The 19129-nt window shown below is 47.9% G+C and overlaps 6 protein-coding genes across 6 annotated transcripts; all 6 read right to left on the bottom strand.

The window, feature by feature from the left end:
• Window positions 1-10: 10 nt before the first annotated feature.
• On the bottom strand, window positions 11-2351 carry TrAtP1_011902 (uncharacterized protein). Its single transcript, XM_014084931.2, has 4 exons — window positions 1806-2351; window positions 1463-1748; window positions 1291-1401; window positions 11-1229 (listed from the first exon to the last, which is right to left on the bottom strand). The coding sequence occupies exons 1-4, from the start codon at window positions 1899-1901 to the stop codon at window positions 13-15; spliced, it is 1710 nt and encodes a 569-aa protein (XP_013940406.1). The 5' UTR covers window positions 1902-2351; the 3' UTR covers window positions 11-12.
• Window positions 2352-2772: 421 nt separating this feature from the next.
• Window positions 2773-3733, bottom strand: TrAtP1_011901 (uncharacterized protein). Its single transcript, XM_014084930.2, has 3 exons — window positions 3564-3733; window positions 3392-3502; window positions 2773-3339 (listed from the first exon to the last, which is right to left on the bottom strand). The coding sequence occupies exons 1-3, from the start codon at window positions 3627-3629 to the stop codon at window positions 3181-3183; spliced, it is 336 nt and encodes a 111-aa protein (XP_013940405.1). The 5' UTR covers window positions 3630-3733; the 3' UTR covers window positions 2773-3180.
• Window positions 3734-4186: 453 nt separating this feature from the next.
• Window positions 4187-6794, bottom strand: TrAtP1_011900 (uncharacterized protein). The gene is made up of 7 exons (XM_014084929.2): window positions 6603-6794; window positions 6222-6535; window positions 5858-6168; window positions 5714-5794; window positions 5035-5642; window positions 4798-4980; window positions 4187-4742 (listed from the first exon to the last, which is right to left on the bottom strand). Exons 1-7 carry the CDS (start codon window positions 6791-6793, stop codon window positions 4352-4354), a joined length of 2079 nt encoding a protein of 692 aa, XP_013940404.2. The 5' UTR covers window position 6794; the 3' UTR covers window positions 4187-4351.
• Window positions 6795-10821: 4027 nt separating this feature from the next.
• On the bottom strand, window positions 10822-12398 carry TrAtP1_011899 (uncharacterized protein; the record flags this gene model as incomplete). The annotated part of the gene is made up of 2 exons (XM_014083465.2): window positions 10822-11583; window positions 11649-12398. The coding sequence occupies 2 exons, from the start codon at window positions 12396-12398 to the stop codon at window positions 10822-10824; spliced, it is 1512 nt and encodes a 503-aa protein (XP_013938940.2).
• A 634-nt stretch (window positions 12399-13032) lies between these two features.
• TrAtP1_011898 (uncharacterized protein) lies at window positions 13033-14470 on the bottom strand (the record flags this gene model as incomplete). Its single annotated transcript, XM_066115303.1, has 2 exons — window positions 13033-14317; window positions 14403-14470. 2 exons carry the CDS (start codon window positions 14468-14470, stop codon window positions 13033-13035), a joined length of 1353 nt encoding a protein of 450 aa, XP_065971401.1.
• Window positions 14471-16822: 2352 nt separating this feature from the next.
• TrAtP1_011897 (uncharacterized protein) lies at window positions 16823-18927 on the bottom strand. The gene is made up of 3 exons (XM_014084927.2): window positions 18663-18927; window positions 17759-18595; window positions 16823-17698 (listed from the first exon to the last, which is right to left on the bottom strand). The coding sequence occupies exons 1-3, from the start codon at window positions 18793-18795 to the stop codon at window positions 16989-16991; spliced, it is 1680 nt and encodes a 559-aa protein (XP_013940402.2). The 5' UTR covers window positions 18796-18927; the 3' UTR covers window positions 16823-16988.
• Between the last annotated feature and the right edge of the window lie 202 nt (window positions 18928-19129).

Here is a 19129-nt window from a genome sequence, read left to right as displayed (position 1 = left end):
CAATCCATTCCCCTAAACGTATTCCTTAGCTTCAGCTGTCATCGCCTCGGCCTTTTCTGACGGAATCGTTGTTGTCAGACCCAGAGAGGCCGCAATTTGGAACAACCTTTCCTTTTCTTGTGTAGCAGCATCGTCACCAAACACGCGATCCATGTCCTCCAAGCTTCGTCCTTTGGTCTCGGGCACGCAAAAGTACGTAAACACCAGACCGATCAAGCAAAAGGCCGCAAAGAAGATGTAAGTGCCCCATTTGAGGGTTTCGAGCATATCGGGCGTCACCAATCCGATGATGAAGTTGCACATCCAGGTCGCGCTGGTGGTGATGGCCATGGCCTTGGACCTGCTGCCCAGGTTGAAGATTTCCGACGGGTAAACCCATCCGATGGGGGCGAACGAGTATGAGAAGTTGATGTCGTAGATGTAGATGAAGGCGATGCCAACCCATCCGGCCGACGGATGATCGGCGAGAGCAGAGCCATATTTGCCGACGATGGAACCGACGATGATGAGCGAGATGAATGTGCCCGTGGCACCGCACATGAGCAATGGCCGTCTTCCGACTCGATCGATGAGGAAGAGAGCAGGCAGGGTGCTCAAAGTATTCACAATGCCGTATACACCAGTTGCGAGAAGAGAGGTGGTGTTTCCCGAGAGTCCCAGTTGTGCAAAGATAGTCGGGGCATAGTAGATCAGGGCGTTGCATCCCTGGAATTGCTGCAAGAACATGATGGCGCTTCCGATAAAGACACGCTTGAAGCTGGGCCAGCTGGACAGTAGACCGTAGTATTCAGCAAAGTAGAGGCTGACGCCGCTCTTGCCAGGGTACTTTGCCTTGGAATGAGCTTCATCGAACAGAACTTCGGCCTTGATGGAGAGATACTCGTCTCTCAGCGACTCGGAATCGGGATGAACGCGGCGGAGACGAGCCAACGAGCGAAGAGCTGCTTCTTCATTCTTTCGCATGAGATGGAAGCGAGGCGACTCTGGATAAAAGATCATTCCGATGCCGAGAACGAGGGCCGGGACAATCTGCAGGGCGAATGGGATTCTCCAGGCAGCCTGGCTCTGCCCAGTGCAGCCATTGGGGCCGACGTCGTGGGCGGGATCGAAAGTCGGCTTATCAGACGTGCCTCCTGTGTACGGGATATCGGGGGCGCAACGGGTGCCGCCGATGTACTGGGTGCCGTATTCGAGCCAGTAGCTGACGAGGATACCGAGAGTAATGCTCACTATAAGTGATTTCATGTTTAGTAAGATGAACCGGGAAACCTGCAGATTATCATGACTTACACTGCTGCAGCACCACGAGGGTTCCTCGAATGCCTGCGGTAGAGACCTCGGACATGTACATGGGGACAATCATCGTGAGCATACCAACAGCCAGACCGGCAACAGCTCGTCCTATTCAAGTGTTACCAATCACAACCTTGAGCGAAGAAAGCAACGAGTTTTTGAGACTTACCACCAAACAGCATACCAATGGTACTTGCGCCAGCTTGCAGAGAGGATCCAAGAAGGAAGACGACGACAGCAGCCAGCATCGAGCCCTTTCTGCCAAAGCGGTCCGCAATCGGTCCATTCGCCAACGAGCCAAACCATGCCGTCAGGAGCAGCGTAGAGACGAACCAGCCCTTGAAACCGCTGTCGAGATAGATTCTGGGGAAGAGTGCGCCAAAGTTTTCCATCCCCAGGACGCCTGAGACGACGCCCTGGTCATATCCAAAGAGAAAGCCACCAAGAGATGCAAACTAGAACGCGTGTTAGCGGATGTTGCCATCGTTCCTTTCAAAATGTTTCCAACTTACGGCTGAAAGGCCAAATACATAGGGATTATCGCGAAGTTGGCGAAACACGCCCTTTGTGGGCTGCAACGCAGCACCGTCTGCTGGATTTGACGACATCGTGAGTCTTGTTTCTCGTAATGTGCTGCAGAAAAATCCGTCAAGAATACCCCAGGAAGAAACACTTTTAAGACATGTCGTTCAGAACCCGCAAACCGCAGTGGATCGGCAGACCTTTATACCTGATCCTCTTCCCCAGCTCCTTGTTGCCCTTCTTCCTTGCTACGATTCCATAATAACGGGTCTCCCCAACTTTGACCGCACTCAGGGTGACAGTCGCCCTGGGACCCGGCACTCGCTCTCCGCATTTTCCCCCTCCTTTTCCTTGTGCAAGGCTACCAAAAGCCTAGCCGTGAAGCTATTTCGTCGCGCCGACAAGCGCCTTAGCCCCAGCCCAAACAACATTCTATGTGGGGGAAGATCGTCATCGCGCCCAATGAGTGGCTTTAACATGGGGATACCGCCGGAGAAGCGTCTTACGCATCAGAACTGTAGCGCACGCTATTACTCGAGGACCGCGTAAAGACGGATGCCCGCCCTTTTCACTGTACAACTACTAGCTGCTTTTCCTTATTGCAAAGGGCTCACATGTGCCCTATGTGGGGGCTGGTCTCAGGCGATTCAAGTCAAGGAATCGGAAGTTGCACGAGCGTTTGTTTCTCCACATTGATGGCCACGGCAGTGGGGTTTTAGTGCCCGCCATAAGCAAGGATCCAAGTTTGCCGTCACCAAGAGAGAGAGAGAAGCGCTCAAGTGACGTGAGGGTCACAGCCATGCGGTGGACTCTTGGTTCGGTTGTTTTACGGTTGATGCACACGAGTCATGGGGGCGGGTTTTCCCCTCTATTTGGGCAGACGAAAACGTGCATGATTCCAACCAGGAAATGATGGACTTTTCTCCGAGAAGCAGCCAGGAACGGACTGCCCTAGTGATGATAATGTTGGGGAAATTGCGGAGAAGAAAGACGTGCGTTTCCCCGATTTGGGATCTTGGCTTGTGCGCAGGCAAGTTTGGCCGCAACACGATCTTGAGAGTATCAAGGTGCCATGCTGGCTGGAGGCATGGGCATGAAGAAGATGTAAATAAATGAGAGAAGAATGTGATGGATTTCGATCCAGGGATATAGGTTTATAAGAGGATATATTGAAAGATGCACGCAGAGATGACAAAGGCTTGAAATTGGCTACAAATGTAGAATTGGACAAGCAATCGTCATTTCCGATGGAGAAGTGCCGACCAATTTTGACCAGTGTTGGTATCTGCCGGTTCCTATGTTCACAACCACCCTCTCCAACGGTGCCGATGATAGATGTAGACAATTTATGCCAAATATAGCCAGCTACTCGAAAACGCCAACTGTGTAGTCTAAGACACAGGCTTTCTCAATAGTAGGCCCGTTGTTCGTCTTGAATGCTTCATGTATAGGATCCTTATCAACATAATAATCTCTGTCTTCGACAGACGCGAATTCGACAACAAAGGCGTGTGTAAAACCGTTCTAAAGACCACATTAGCTAAAGCTCCGCGCAACCTTAAAGTCTACCACTCACTTGAAGATTCTCAGGCGAATTATTTATGCCGCCCGTCAAAGCCTTGATATAAGTCGTCTGCGTCGTCGGATGCAAGCAACCGCTCTTTAAAGCCAACATTTCTGAGACAGCCTGTGAAAAGAATTCTTGGGTTAGCGACCGTGATAAACGCTAATGACTCGCGAATACGCACATTTTGAACAGCTTCGGCGGTGGCGGAAGATTTGTATTTGAACAGAACAATGTGAATGACGCTCATTTTGTGTGTTTGGACGGATATAGGCTCTTGACGGTGATTGAATTGTGATGTTCGGCTTGTGAGATTCTCGAGAGGCGCAAGCACGGACTGAGGAGTAGTGAAAGTTGCGGGGCAGGATTAGGTAAATGACGAGTTAGTCGGAAGCTGTGTTACTATGTTCTATAAGAAAAAGAATTTCCACTCCTTTTCGACAAACTAGAATTAACTTTGGTGTTTATGAATGGACAGGTGCTTGTATACCTGTAAGGGTTATATAAACAATTACATACAACTTCCTCTCAGCTTTACTGCAACAAGCAAAATTGAAGTCTTATTTGGACTGTAGAAGAATTCAATTTAAACCGTAGTGGCCCGTGCGCCAGTGTTTTTCCACCAAGATTTTGGTAAGAAAATGTTACAAAGTAAAATAGTAACAATTTCTAGGATAACTTTATCTAATTCAGATCGTAAGGTTATTTATAATTATATGATTTCTCAACTGCCTTTGGTGGAGTTTCAAGAATTGTTGTCCAAGGAGCATTTCGCAAAGTCTATATGAGCAAAGGCGTAATGTTGAGTCTAGGTTATTATTGGATTGGTATTAATCCTCATCTATGCGATCTGCTTTAAGTAGATCAATGTATTCTAAAATCGGCCCAAGGTATCACAAATCACGGTCTATCACGACGCCACACTCTATCACGACGCCACTCTCTCATAAGACTGACTCCCATTTGTATACCTCATAAGCCCGGCTGTATCGGTTCCATCTGGATATCGCTAAATGACTCCCAAAAATTAAAGCAAGACGACTCGTCCAACAATGCGGTCAGAATGTCATCGTTGATCAAAGGCACCATCATCGCATCGTTCGAAAAAGACGCGCGGGGTTGAGAAAAATCCGTCGAGTTTGAATCGCTCATCGTTGAGCTGGCAGAATAGTTTGGGTGTAGTTGTCGGATCGCTTCTAAGAAAACGCCTCGGTAAACAGAAGCTGATGTATACATCTCTTCCAACTCTTCCATGACCATCATGCAGAGCTCAAGCTTATTAAGGCTAAGACGCCGAGATAGTGCATCTTCAGATTTGCAGTTGAGGAGATGCACATGCATGGCCGATACTAGAAGCGGAGCACTACCAAAGGTTAGCTGTTATGGAGGCAATTCAAGTGAATGAGATGGATACTCACGTCATAGGGCTGGAAAACGGGAGAAGCTTGTCCCGTACAATATTGTCGACGACAGCGTTTGAGCGTAGAGCTGCAGAGTCCATTTTACTCCGTATTTCAGCTTGCCATGTTTCCTTATTCTCAAGAGGCAAGTCTGATGGAGCGTTGGCAATGAAAGGGCAATAGAGAGTAATTAAAACGGCGCTGCGCCATGTAAGCAAATAGCATCGTGGCAGTAGTAAAGGGAAGGAGGCTCACTAATAGTTCATCTGTAGATGGTATAGATAGAACGATGAGAGACGGCTCTGTGTTTTCCCATGTCTCTCTGGAATGTAAAACTGCAATATCTCTTCTTCGAGAGATTGTATCTGTTGAAGCATGGGACTAGGGCCGAAAGGCTGATAACATAAAGTGAGAACATCACCCAACAGCTTGTTTAGCTGGATTAAGAGAACCCAATACTCAGCTAGCTGAGGCAAGTCATCCGGGATATATGCCTTGGCGACTGAATGTGGTATTTGGCCTATATCACTGATGACATCGGCCGCTGAAGCCATCGGCATATTGCAGTCGTTCAGGTTGATTCTCAGTGGTCGCCCAAGTGTGAGGCTTAGTGATCGATCTCGGAAGAAACAACACCACCAGAGACGGCGCCAGAGACGGCGCCGATGGCTAGGGAAAGAGGTATTGAACTTGAACGAGTCTGGATCTCGATGTAAGCCCAAGATTTGGGCGAGGCTAATGGCGACGCCGGTCCAATACCACGGCTGTGAGTGTCCATCCCGATTCGAATGCCAGAACCCCATGAGGAGAGCTGACTGTAGTAGAACTACTTTATCCGTCTCGCCACCATTGTCGTACATGCACTGTAATGCAAATATGTTTAGCGCCATTATCAATGGAATAGGGCCGCAAGTGTCAGATGATGATGGTCTACCTTTGCACGCGAATACATGGCCAGTTTCATCTCATTGCGCGATGAGTAGCCCTCATGGGTCCACACATTGGCCTCAACAAACTGTGAGCCATGATTAATAAATGAACGTTGTATAAGGAACATTATCAGGTTACATGTACTTACATTTGCTGCGACGAAGAACATACTCCATAGTAACAGCAAGTTCCACTCACTGGCCTTGCCCGTTTGATGCAATTTGAGGAGCACCGAGGCATCGACAACTGGCATGATTGGGTGTACATGATGGAAATATGCGCGTAAGAGTTCATTGCATGTACTCTTTTGAGGTAGAGTGAAGACCCCCTTGTATCGGAGATACTCGCGGTCCTCGTCCGATAATGAGATGGGCACTTCAGATATCAGAATATGTCGTGCAGCAGGCTGCTGTGACGGCGAACACGCATCTAGAATAGACGTGAACCCTGGGGCTTCCCCTAATTCAAGCATAAGTATAATCAACTGATAAGGTTGCAGCATCATGGCATACCTGTATAAAACGGAGCCCCGGCAATCTGGTTATTTTGGCCTAATGCCGCGGAAGATATCTCAGTTCCGGCACGCTGCTCGTCCTGATTGCCGCGCAATTCAGTGCCGGAGCGAGAGCTTCGGGCGTCTCCAGCTCTCTTGGACCCATCATTGGGAGAGGCATAACTTGCAGCCGAGCTGAGCCCCTGGTCCACAGAAGCCGGAGATAGTGGTTGCAGCGCCCTCCTGGCTTCGGCCGCTGGAAGACCTAGATCGAGCTCAAGAGGCCCATGAAAGGAGTCATGTTGACCAAATGTCTCCTTTGGCTGCTGCCGTCTAGAATCGTGTAAAACAACATCAGCAAGAGTCTTTCCGAAAGCAGGCTCCACATGCCGAATCTCACTTGAGGCCTTGAGTCTGATGGACAATGCAGTCGATGCTGTCTTGGGTGCAGCCGACACACGGGATGCCGGTTACTGAGACGCTGCAGCGCACCTTGCGGCGGCGACAGTTCTGGCAAGCAAATGCCGAGCGATGGCGGCGAGGAGTAGACATGGCGATATAGCCAGTTAGATCAAGGAAAGGCGAGTACATCGTATAAGACAGGCCACCAGGCGCTTTTTACTCGGATCGCTTGGATTCTGGTTCCGAGGTTCTCGGGAAAGATCACGTGATTTACCGAGCTTTATATCCAGTGTACATGTAAGTATCCACGACCCTACCGAGGCAAAAGGAAACCGACTGGAGCTGGCGGGCTGCAGGCCTGTTTATAGCCTTGGAGCTGGAATATGACAAAGGGGGTTTCTGGCTGTGGTAGACAAGTTCTATGGATACCTTCCATATTGAGAACTAAGCTTCGCCCTGCTTCAGGGGGACAAGAGTCCAATTGTGAAAATCCGTCAGATGTGACTAACACTGACCGAGATGTTGCATGGACTATCAAACTGTAAGATTCTCTTGAACCATTATACAATTATGGTAAGGCTTTAATCTTGGTCTTGGCATTAAAAGAAGAGGTATAACGGATATGTTGGTAAACCAAAACGATGCCCGACTTGGCTCCATTGCCCCTTGTATCGGAATTTTCGACTATGGGTTTCGCAATTGGCCATAAATGGCCTCACACGAGTTCGTAAACCGCCAAATATACCCTGTTCCAATTAACTCTTTTTTTCGGGTTATGCAACATGAGTCAATATCCTGTGGCTCTTTGATTTAATGCCTCACTGGTACGTCTAGCCATGTTTTTGCTGCTTCAATGGTATAGGCCGCCACTTGATCAACGCCGTACTCCATTTATATCTCTCAGTGTCTTAGGTTGGGTTTCAGTGTCATTAAATATTCTTCTAATAAAACTTTGCTGTCTATACAGTCTCTATCTCAATATGATGCCCCAACAGAGCCCTGTGTTACCTCCCCCATTATGATTTCACTAGGGTCATCCAGATCACATAATATGAAATAGAATCGACGGAGATAAGTTCCTCGTCTTCCTATCGCCTGAACTATGTAAGCTCACTACTAGTAGGTACGTAACGTTATCATTGGACGTTAAAGAGCCTAAGCGAAGCGTGACGCTAGTAAGCAATGGCAAAGTTCCCAATGCTGCCCACTCCCTAGTCACGTTTATTCAGGCAATATAAGATACCTTCTGGAAGCTGTTACGTTTATGGCTGCGCAACATACAATCACAAGTGTGAAAATCAATGGAGAGCTTGTTGTTAGAAAGCGAGAAAATTGAACCCTGACGAATGTATCATTCAAAAACACAATTTCGCAAGTTCAACGCTATTATGGAAATATCTTCGCCTGAACCCCTCCAGAACTACAGTAATAGTAAGAGATCACTAATCTTAGCTAGTTTGATCTCTCTCGAATAAAGCCGGAGATATTATAATCACGGGCCTTCTTTGTGGTTAATCTCAACAATTGCAACACCACCTCGCGTCTAGCTAGTTCTAGTGCTGATCGGAAAGAAAGCCGGCGCTATACCATGAGATCAGATACGCGTTCAGCAACTAATACAAAGTGAAAGATCTCCGGTCGGACGCCGGAGCAATGAACTTCGAGTCGTCTCATAGCTAGTGGATAGCATGACCCATGCCACAGAGGAAATATGCTTAGACCGCGGAAGATACTACAACCTAGGACACTTGTTCAAATGCAGTGCGCCCTGGTTATATGGAAATGCTGCAGCTGGATTACTTGTAAGAGGTTAGCACTCCGTGAGCTAAGCGATCATTTGCAAGCTCACGATGTACAGCCTATATTATACGTATATACGAGCCGTGCATAGATACGGATTGTCGGGAGATTAGAGCTTTCTAAATTTAGCATGCAGTCCACTTGCCGGCTCCAGAAGACATGGAAACTAAGTCTCACTGAAGCCTTGATGCCTTGATTAAACAATTACAGCAATCCACCAGGATGATATCATAATATTTGTTAGTCTTGCATTGCTCTGTAAAACATAGTGGCGTTGAACGTATTTACGTGAGCATATGTACATTTAAGCTTATAGATCTAGCTTTTCCCTCATATACATATGATGTGCATGGAATGAAAAATAAACTTGTTCACTCAAAAGCCTCTTTATGTGAGAAAAGGGAAGACTGGTAAACAGTCTATTTCACCCTGTCATCTGCTCCCATACCTTGACTATGGACATCTGTTACCTATTCTTAGCGTCCACAACGAGTGATGGTTGCACGATTGGACCAATCTGTTACCCAGTATGGCTCAGTGCGAACTGCTATCAACCATATGCGTACATTTTCCATAACCTAGGCTTGTGGATAGTTGGGCTGTGTGCGACCTTTGGAAATCAGTCGTCACCTACAGAGGACATTGTCAGCGATGATCAATTGATTTCCGAGGAGCTGGGTGAACAGCACTTTGCCAATTCTGACAAAGTTCAATCCTCAAAAATATCTTAGCGAAGCTATACACAGACACGAAAATGACCGACTATTGGCCCATCTGCCGTTATTTGGCTACCGTGCATCGCGGCCTAGCATCTGCCAAGACATACGACCAGATCGGGCGTAATACTCGCGGCCGACGCGAAGCGATGTAAGAAAAGGCAGGGAGTTCCTCGAGGTGGGTACTCTTGGCACAGAGACACAAATAAAAAGGCTGTGCCATGTATTACTCCACCGTTGAGGCATCTACTACTAATATTTGAGAAGCCATCTACTAATACTCGAGGGCATCTCGGATGACTGTATTACCAGTGAACTCCGATGGCCATTTCTGCCAGATGACTATGTCTGATTTATTTGATGCTGCTAAACGCAGTCCCTATATTTGTCTCGGGCAGCACGGGCTGATGGTGCTTACATTCAACGCAAGGGAATATTTCCAGTTGGTCTGACAACGTACATAAAGTAGCAGCATCAATATCTTTTAGTCATCTTCATTATGCATTTATTATCTACAAACATTGAGCTATTTGACAGTATATCACAATCCGGCATCATGTCTGATAATCCATCCACTGAGCCGCCTATTGGCCCGAGATGCGCTGCTTTTCGGCAATAGATGCTCACGGTAGATTAGAGACTCCCTGCTACCGTGGAGCAGTTGCGCATGGCTGGCCGCCTCCTCTACGGGGAAGAATCGTTGTTCAAACTCTACGGCCTCTCCATCGAAGAGCTGGTGGCGCGCAATCTCATCATTTCGCCGCGGACCACGACAGGATGCATGATTGACGCCCATATTAAATGCCTTCTTCGCGGCGTTACCGACATTTTAGGACCAGACAATGAATCCTCCGGATTTGATGGTGCCCTCTCCCGCTGTATATAATCCCTTCTGCAGCTCTAGCAACATATCCTACCATATCGGCCAGCATCTCAGCCGCCTGATCTGGATCCGGGCGTCTACAAGTCCACGAAGCATAATCTTGCATTGCTTGGAGTATCCTCTTAGGCTACTAGTGCAGGATTCAGCTTTACTCTGTCGTTGACCGATTACTGCAATCTCCTCGCCTCACGGTCGCTTATGAATCACCCGAGTGATCTATACATTATTAAGCTACCTTGGGGATCGGCAGCATCGCCTGAGCGACTTGACCTGACCAAGACTTGCCCTCCGGTTCAGGAGATTATGGCTGAGATTAAGCATCAACGTGCGGGAGTGCCGTGCTATTTTGCTCTTCAAGCGCTGCGAAACATTATTAACAACTCTTTGGAGGTAGCAATGGCTAGAGCAACGCCGGTTCAAGTCATTCAATGCTCGCCAGTGTATGGCTATGGAGTTGACTTTCATATATATCGGCTTGAGTGCAATGGAAGATATCCTATTTCCGACCATGCCGAACCTCGAATCTTCTTTTGCTTTAATTTGAACTACGAGAGCAGTTTTGGAGGCGGTTCTCACCGTGATCAGTACGGTGTTTATTTTCAAGTTGGGTGGGACTAGTTGGGGCAGTGCCATATCTAGATATGAAATGGTTATTCAGCGTGAAACAAACAATATATCTATTTGACCAAATGGCCATATTTATTTCCTATTACCTGATTTACTTTGTAACATAGTGCTCAGTAACATTTCTCGTGATATACAGCAAGTCTTCCCTTCCATATTCACCTATATAGAAATTCATCCTTCACTATCAGTGGCTACACACCACCCACCGTCTGCCTACCCAAAGAGGAGCAAATCGAATCCAAATTCAACTTGATCTGGGCCGCGTACTTCTCCATCAGGTTTCGCGCGAAAACACTGGTGTGGTAATCGCAACGCAATCGTAACTGGCCCCGAAATGTATTTATAGAGATCCAGGGATTTGCGCCAGTCGAACGGCCAGCAATGTGATAGCCATGGGTCTTTATGACATGTTCTCTAGACCTGAATTCAGGCTCCATGTGGATAATGCCCTGAGAGCTCACACTGACACTGAAGGATGCCGCCGTACGGTTATCTCTAGGCGCAGCCATCATCGCAGCCAGCCTCGGCTTGACCACATAGTCGATTGCTGCTATATAATGTGGCGATTCCAGGTACGGCTGCAACTCGGTCTTGATGCGCCGACCAACTTCCAGTACGACCTCGCGTGTTGGTTCGCCTTGTAGCCAATGCTGCGCAAACGGGACCCAGAGAGGAACAGAGTCGATGGCGAGAGGAGCCAGGCTGGTGTCGATCCATCGCCGGGCATGACGGGAGATGGCAAGAGTGGCGCCAGCATTGCCGTTGCGTCCATATAGTTGCTGTATGGCAAGCGTTGCTGCTGCGGAGACGGCGTATGTTATACTGAGGTTCTCACGACGGAACTCATCTAACAGATCCTGGGTCTGCTGGACAGACAATTCTAAGCGCCAGCAAGTCGCCTCGCCTTTATCGCCACCATATTGCTCAAAAGGCAAATGGATGGCTTCGGGCATCTGTGTTTCGAGTTAGATCGGCACGGTTGAAAAGGCGGCGAAGAGAAAGAAACTGTCAGACAAACCTTGGAGCGAGCCAAATGTGAGCTGGTGAGGATTTCCTTGAGCCCCTGCTGTCGCTGCTCTTCAGTTGGCTTTAACTGTGCCTCGTATGCACTGGCGATGGGTACTGGAAGCCGATCAAACACGTTGGAGTAGTCGAGGCTATCCATGCTCGGCTTACCGCTACGGCCCGCTACTACTTTTCTAAACAACTTGTCAAAAAGCTGCTGCCTACTAAATGCGTCGATAATGACATGGCTGCTATGCCATAGCAGCGCGTAATGAGAAGCATTTCCAGAGTCTGTCTTTGAGGCTACGACAAGATACAGCTTAGATCGACGGCCCCGAGTCGCCAGGGGTTTCTGGCAAAGAGCGTGCTGCAAGTCGGCGGCGCTCTTATCTCTCACCACGCTGAACGTGTCTTGCAGCCACTCTTGGGCATCAGCCTCAGAGCGAAGCATGGTATATGTCATTGAAGACACCTCTGATACCTCTGCTTCATGATTCGGATCCGAAATGGCAACAGCCACGTGTGGCATGGACGCATGGCAGCTGAGCCAGGCGTTGCGGACGCGCTCGACCAGCTCTGCCTCAACAATGTTTGTGTCGAAAGTAACGAATACAGGCATTTGTCCTGTTCCATCGGCGACGACCTCAAAAAGCGAGAAGAATGATTCGGCAGAGAAGCACTGACGGGTCCAGCTCGATGAATCAAGCTGGCGCCATGGCTGGAGCGGCGTCGCAGTAAGAGCAGTGTTGACGAGGTCGGACATTTTTCTATAATGAAATTTGCATAAAAGCTTCTTCAAGTCAGCTATGTGCTGTCGGGGAAAGATTTCCATTACTTATGAGAAATTTAGGATATGAGACGGTTAAAATACAGGCAATCATGCGCCGGAGACAAAGGTAGGACGAGGAGCATTGTCATACACGTTCAGGATATTACTGTCCATTTCTCATATTATGTAGATGAGTAGAGATAGACTCTTTGTAACTTGGGCTCAAAACAGTTGGACCTTTGGACGTCAGCATCATGATTTAGCTGACTCATGCTTTCTGATGCTATTCACGATACTCCATTACTTGTAGCGCGATTCGTGGCCGTCACACGGCATGCCAATGCCAGGCACAGTGAAGCAGCCATGACATTTTGAGCAGTCAATAAAAGATATTGCCCGTTAAGTCATTCAAAGAATTTGTAGTTCGCAACGTCATTAAATGCTACATATGCTCTCTTGCGCCAAAATCGGGTTTCCAAGCCCATGATAACAGTTTTCCCAGTTCGAATGCGATAAAATCAGAACAGATGCACTCCATGCAGTCGACTATGAGTGCCCGTGATTATCTGAATTGCTAGTACGGCCCCTGCGTTGACCTTCCCGCGACTTTCGACCTGATGTGAACCACCTACACATCTTCTACCTGCGGCTTGTCACTTCTCACAACTACATCAACATGTGTGTACTCGTCTCTTCCAGGTCGAAGAAGGTGACCTGATGCTGAATACGAATCCCACTGCGGACCTTCTAAATGCCATTGCAGCCGGTCATGCGGGAAAATCTGTCGTAACACCTCTCCAGCGACGATTGTAGTTAAACGAATAGAGAACCCCCCAGCTGACGGGCACTTCATCCCTCCAGCGGCAAATGGTATCCACCCCATGCTTGGGCATAGTATCGAGTTGTCGATTTCTCCATCTATGCTAAGGAATCTAGATGGATTCCATTCAGCGGCGGCCGAGCCCCAGTATCTCGAGTCTCGAAGGATGGCCTCAGCATCAATGGTTCGGTCCACATCAGAGATGCCGCCGGTGCTGAATACCTGCAGGTGCTTGGCCTTTTGACTAACCCGCATTCTTCGAACAGGCGGATAGAGGCGCAGAGACTCATACACAACCGCCTTGGCCAGCGGTGAGGGCCGCTGACGGGCTGGGCAGTCGCGGAGAGACAGCAGCTCATCGGCTCCTGATGGACGGTTCTGCAGTACAGCCAGCAACGTATAAAAGACTGCCCGCCAGGGAGACTCAAAGGCGGGAATGATCAGGTCAAGAGGGTTAAACGCCTCAGAAGTCCCAGATACGGAGCAGAGTAGCAGCCGTGCCAAGTCGTTTTTCTCTTTGGCCTCTGAGAAGACGCCGCATAGGCAGCTTATCAGGCGGTTCATATTCTGCACAAAGATGTGGGGAACTGCTGGGTTGGATGAGGCCAAATCCATGTTCTTTTTCCATGCACCGAGCCGGTGGATCTCGGAACAGATGTATGCAAGCGTGGTTACTGGGACGTCATCAATGTCGAACAGTCCTTTGAGCACGGCCACCATGCTCGCAGTGCGGCTGATCTCCATGATGTTAGTTCTTGAGATGGTACTCCCATCAGGACCCTTTTCAGATAGCATGATATTCTGGACTGAGATAGATACGGCGCGCGCAATGGCATCCCAGGCGTCGCCGTCCGTTTTGGCAAAGGCCTTGGTGAGGGCTTGACGGTACGTCTTGCGCAAGTCCTCCGAGCCGTTTGAGAAAGGGTTGTTGATCCGAAAGACCGTCCTTAGAGTCGCAGCCCCGGCTGTGGAAGCCCTGGCGGCAGCTGAAAAGTTGTTCATGGCGTCCAGTGCCTCGCCAAGAGGATCAACATCGACATCTAAGCGACCGTCCACATGTTTCTGCGACTTGTGCGCTGCAATCGCTCCAAATCTTCACAAGAGAAATGAGAAGAAAATGTCTTGGTTAGCAGTGCTCTCAACATCACCTTCTAACACGGCATCAACAAGCAACTCACGAAAAACGTAGAAGCAACCAAGCGAAGGCTCCAAGTAAGAGCAGCCACGTGGAATACTTCTCAATCATGTTTAGAGGTAATGAGAGAACTTTGAGACTTGCGTTGTCTGCGTCAAAACATCAACATTTCTCTTCACTTCTGGACCTGGTAAGCTGACCGGGAACATAGATGGACATTTATAGACGACTGTGTGTGTCGTTGCATGGCCCAATATATTACTAAACTGCCAAGATAGACTCATTCGGATCCTTGCTTTTCTCCAGTCGCACGGTCTGACGTCTCTCAATACTTGGTCATGGTTAGACATCTCTTACTCCAAGCTTAGTCGATCCTACTATGAAAACTGAGGACGCCTTGTCGATAGCCAGTGGAGATGATATGTGTGCTGTATAGTGCTTCTCTCATCTCTTTAGATCCGTATACGTTGTGCAAGTCGATATTAACTTGTTACCTAGGTAATTATCTATACCTAGCTGAGAAAATGTCATCCAATGGAATAATAAAAATTACATTGTAATACCCCAATGATACAGTATTACTCATTACCATGTTACACCAAGAAATCTAGTCATACTACACTAGCGATGCCTAGTCAGGACAGGAGTGTCTCAGTTCAACTTCACTCTCTGCTCAGCTCTTGCGTTCAGCCAGCCACTAGTAGTTTTTTATGTTTTATTTTTTCATGGGGCCTTACTGTTAGATGGATCTGTGAATGCCAGTTCCAAGAAATTGTCCGGTACGTAGAGGGCAACCTGCATCTTCTCTCCCGTTTGCCGACTTTACCTTGATATGTCTTAAAATCTAATCTCGTCAACGCATTCAAGCACAGACAAAGAGACATCATAGACTGAGGAGACATTAATCCGCTCTCCGTAACGTAAGACGCTGGAAAGGCTACAGCATGACAGGGCACAGCAGGGCACGGCACAACGAGACACGGCACAGTGAGACATTGGCAATACTCCTGTCCAAATTTGGAATACTCGGATCATTAATCTCGCTTACCGAAAACAAGATCGATGCTCGTTTGACGTTGTTCGTACTCAACCACAGGTGTTGCATTGCATGTATATTTTCGAAACTGTGGAACACTCAGGTAAGCTGTTTCGCGGAATGCGCTGTTATACAGTACAAAGGACTTTCAAGGAAAAGGCGCCTGTTTTTCTCATTAGGTCCATGACGGAAAGACCATCTTCTACGTGTGCTGAGTTAGTGACTATACTTGAAACCAATGAGGCCACAAGTTGCACCCTGCTAAATGCAGATTTCCGCTGTTCATCTACCACTGCAATCCAAGCCACGTTCTCCTGCAAGAGTCGGTCCTTGAGTGGATTGAGCATGGACAGTTGCATAGTATAGGTTGCCTCACGTCATAATTGTCAATTAATTCACTATACATAATACAATGTCTTGGACCTAGCTGGCAGGCTACGCAACGTCGTATCGGAGCAATATCTCTGCCACTTGCCGCTGTTGCAAATGAGTGCAGCTGGATTGACATCAATATAGCACGGGCAGGCACTGGTCCGATTTCAAGACCAGGAGACAAATTAACACTACCTTGTTATTGTAGCGTCCCTATCCACTACTACATGTCTCGATCATCGGTGACGATGGCACAGCTAATCTGTATCCACTTCTAAGCGCCCGCCGATCTGATCGGAGGCCATGATCACAGATGGAGGCCAATGCGGCGTGAAGGGTCGATCGTATTCATAGCATACATCTACTATGAGTGTACAGATGGTCCCAGCCAGGAAGATCAAGTCTCATGCACTCAATCTGCAGGTCTAGTATTAGTGAAAGTCTCGGCCAGCTCGACTTCTATATTAAAAAAGCGGTCTGTAAAAACAACCGAGACTGAAGAAAAATCGGCACACAGAAAGACACAGCGCGTACACTGCAAACTGCGCTAGGCTTCTTGCATTACTAAATACATGCACGTATTATTTGTACCATACATGCGCATATCCATTGTGCGACCTCGGCTCTTTTTCCCGACGGCTTTACTCTCAGATACTCAGAAGCTAAAGAAGATACTTCCACTTTTGGTAATATCGTGAAGCATACTGACTCACTTAATAATCCGAAGCCCAGGAGGTTGGATAAGACGCATGAGCCCTCGCACAAATAGACATGTATATATTACAAGGCACTGTCTTAGTAGAAACGTAGGAACAAGCTACGTATAGCTACTTCACTTTGCCGTCATCGTTCTCAAATCAATGTACGCCGTACTAGGTTAGGAATTGATTGTTGAAGTCACCGAAATTAGCAAAGTTCCCGCCTTACAGGGGCAAACAATACAGCTCCACGAACTCGGTGTAAAACACAAAGAGGCTAGAGAAATATACGATATATGGTTTGTCTAAACTCTAATACGTGTAACTAAGTACAATAATTCTAAGATGAAACAACGGGTTTTCCCTTATGATTCTCCAATCTAAGCCTTCTAAAATATGTAGCTAAAACAAAGATACTGAGAGAAGTGGTAGAAAATGGGCAGGCAACTGTCCAAATTCGTAATCCATCTCTTCCTTATAGGATATCAGACCCTATTCGAATATGCATGGCAGGTTCCTGGATTCAAGAGGAGGCGCTAGGAGCGGCGGTGTTCGATTTTGGCGGCCACTTGACACGCCTTTCGGCACGAACGTACAAGTTGTTCGGTCGGATTAGCTGAAACATTGGGTCGTATTCCACGGCTGCGTCTCCTTCTTGAGTGAATTTGTATCGGTAAATCAGCTTTGGCAAGAAGACTTTGATCTCTTGCAGTGCAAAGTTGAACCCAATGCACATTCGCGGTCCTGCGGCAAACGGCATATATGCTCCCTTGGGCCTATTCTTCACCTCCTCTGTGTCCCACCTGTCGGGGTCAAACTTGGCGGGATCGCTCCATAGCTTGGGATTGTTGTGGATATGGTGCAATGCAGGTATTACGACAGAGTCTTTGGGCAACTTATAACCACCCGGCAGAATAAGATCGGTCTTTGCTGTGCGTCCTGGTTGGTAAGATGGGTTGTGTTTGCGCTGCATCTCCTTGATGTATTTATCCTGGAAGACTAAGCGGTCGGTGTAGTCAGAAGTAAGTAATGCGTCCTCGTCAAAGTCGTTGTCAACCAGCTCCTGGAGAAGTCTCTCCTGCATTCCTGGATAGGTGACCAGCCCATAGATGAGCCAAGAGAGCAGCGAGCTGGTAGTTGTGAAACCAGCGCCAGTGGCGACAATAAGAGCCCAGACAATACTAGACTTTGGTAGCTTTTCGCCCTTGTTGTCGGTAGCACGAATTGCATAGTCTAGATAATTTCCTGCATTAGCGCGATGTTGTAATAGAGGGGCACGTGGTGTTTACTTACCAACCATGTTTGATGCCTTCAGAGCGGCGTCTTGGAGTGGGAGATCCTCCACACCACCTCGGGCGGCTGCTTGAATAGACTCTTCAATCATTTCCTCAATGCGAAGCTTTACATCTTTTAGGCGCTTTGGGTCGCCAAAAGGTAGGTTGCTATACCAGCTGCCTTTGGACGAAACTTTCTTGTTCAAGGACAATACCTCTGCGATCAAAAGGATCATCTCGTGCAAATGTGTATCAGGCGAGGCAAAGTGGTTAAAGTCAATGCCCAAAGTGAGCTTTCCAACAGCTTGCGAACCAAGCTTGATCATGTATTGGTAGACATTCCAAGCTTCACCCTGCTTATCGAGCTCGTCAAACACTTTGGTAGCGTCTTCGACTGTTTTCTGCATTGTAGGTGCATAGTGGCGGACCGCTTTGGGGCCAAGGGCAGGAGGAAGGAATTTATGAGCAATCTTCCATTCCTCTGTTTCGGTGTCACCCAGAAAGACACCAGCAGCCGGGGTCTTCAATGCGTAAAGAGGATGATCTTCGTTAATCTTCTTCGTGAAGAAGTCAGACTCAGCAAAAGCAATGGTAGCAATTTCTGGGTCGTTTGTCTGGTAAACGGCTCGGCCCATGTTGACCGTCTTGATGATGGGACCATAATGTTCAAATAATCGTTGGTGGTTGCCAAGGTGATCAGGATATATCTCAAGGAAGTTTCCGAGATAAGGCAAGCCCTTGGGGCCAGGCACCTCACGGACAGCATGCCCATCGATAGAGATAGCTACCGGGCCCGCAGCAGAAGAGGCGTCTGAGACTTCTTGAAGAGCATTTTCTTGAAACTGAAATCCAACTCCTGTTCAATTATTAGCCGCTGGCTACATGGTAAAGTATGAAAAGAAATGTCTCCAAGTTGCACTTACCATTGGGCTCAACAATAGCAAAATAGGATGCAACCAAGTGTCTAAGTCCATCAAAGTCCAAATTTGAATCGATGTCAATAGCTGTGGTAGCTGTTTCTGACTCTCCGAGGAGATAAAACTGTTGTATCGCCATGATGTTCGAATGTGCAGTTCACTTTTGGTGTGTGTCCGTTTCTATTGCTTCAATTTGTGCGAACTCTCATCCTTATAACTAAAAGTCTCCACAGAACTGCTATACAGTTCAGGTATCATCTCTACATGCCCCGTCGCGATATTTTCGTATCTGTAAATGACGATATACCCGCAGCTCAGAGTCGCATCCCACTCTCGGCATTGCCATCATACAGCTTTCCGAGGAATCGGTTTCTCCGAAGCCATTTCATTGGTTCGGTAAGCCCAAATCAGAGCTATCAGCTTCGGCAAGAGACCCCTGACTAAAGTTGCCGCGGAAACTAGCCATTTTCGGA

This window comes from Trichoderma atroviride, chromosome 6, assembly GCF_020647795.1.
Source record: "Trichoderma atroviride chromosome 6, complete sequence".
NCBI classification, from domain to species: domain Eukaryota; kingdom Fungi; phylum Ascomycota; class Sordariomycetes; order Hypocreales; family Hypocreaceae; genus Trichoderma; species Trichoderma atroviride.
The sequence above is the reverse complement of the archived record's forward strand: the minus strand, read 5'-3'. Positions and strand labels throughout refer to the sequence as shown.

Coding starts and splice junctions, on each gene's coding strand:
- TrAtP1_011901 (XM_014084930.2), bottom strand. CDS start 3,629: ATGAGCGTCATTCACATTGTTCTGTTCAAATACAAATCTTCCGCCACC. Junction 3,503..3,563: donor CCGCCGAAGCTGTTCAAAAT/GTGCGTATTCGC, acceptor TTCTTTTCACAG/GCTGTCTCAGAAATGTTGGC. Junction 3,340..3,391: donor ATTCGCCTGAGAATCTTCAA/GTGAGTGGTAGA, acceptor TGTGGTCTTTAG/AACGGTTTTACACACGCCTT.
- TrAtP1_011900 (XM_014084929.2), bottom strand. CDS start 6,793: ATGTACTCGCCTTTCCTTGATCTAACTGGCTATATCGCCATGTCTACT. Junction 5,643..5,713: donor CCATGTATTCGCGTGCAAAG/GTAGACCATCAT, acceptor TTTGCATTACAG/TGCATGTACGACAATGGTGG. Junction 4,981..5,034: donor CATCTACAGATGAACTATTA/GTGAGCCTCCTT, acceptor TACATGGCGCAG/CGCCGTTTTAATTACTCTCT.
- TrAtP1_011897 (XM_014084927.2), bottom strand. CDS start 18,795: ATGGCGATACAACAGTTTTATCTCCTCGGAGAGTCAGAAACAGCTACC. Junction 18,596..18,662: donor TGCTATTGTTGAGCCCAATG/GTAAGTGCAACT, acceptor ATAATTGAACAG/GAGTTGGATTTCAGTTTCAA. Junction 17,699..17,758: donor GAAGGCATCAAACATGGTTG/GTAAGTAAACAC, acceptor GAAATTATCTAG/ACTATGCAATTCGTGCTACC.
- TrAtP1_011902 (XM_014084931.2), bottom strand. CDS start 1,901: ATGTCGTCAAATCCAGCAGACGGTGCTGCGTTGCAGCCCACAAAGGGC. Junction 1,749..1,805: donor ATGTATTTGGCCTTTCAGCC/GTAAGTTGGAAA, acceptor CACGCGTTCTAG/TTTGCATCTCTTGGTGGCTT. Junction 1,230..1,290: donor CCTCGTGGTGCTGCAGCAGT/GTAAGTCATGAT, acceptor AATCACTTATAG/TGAGCATTACTCTCGGTATC.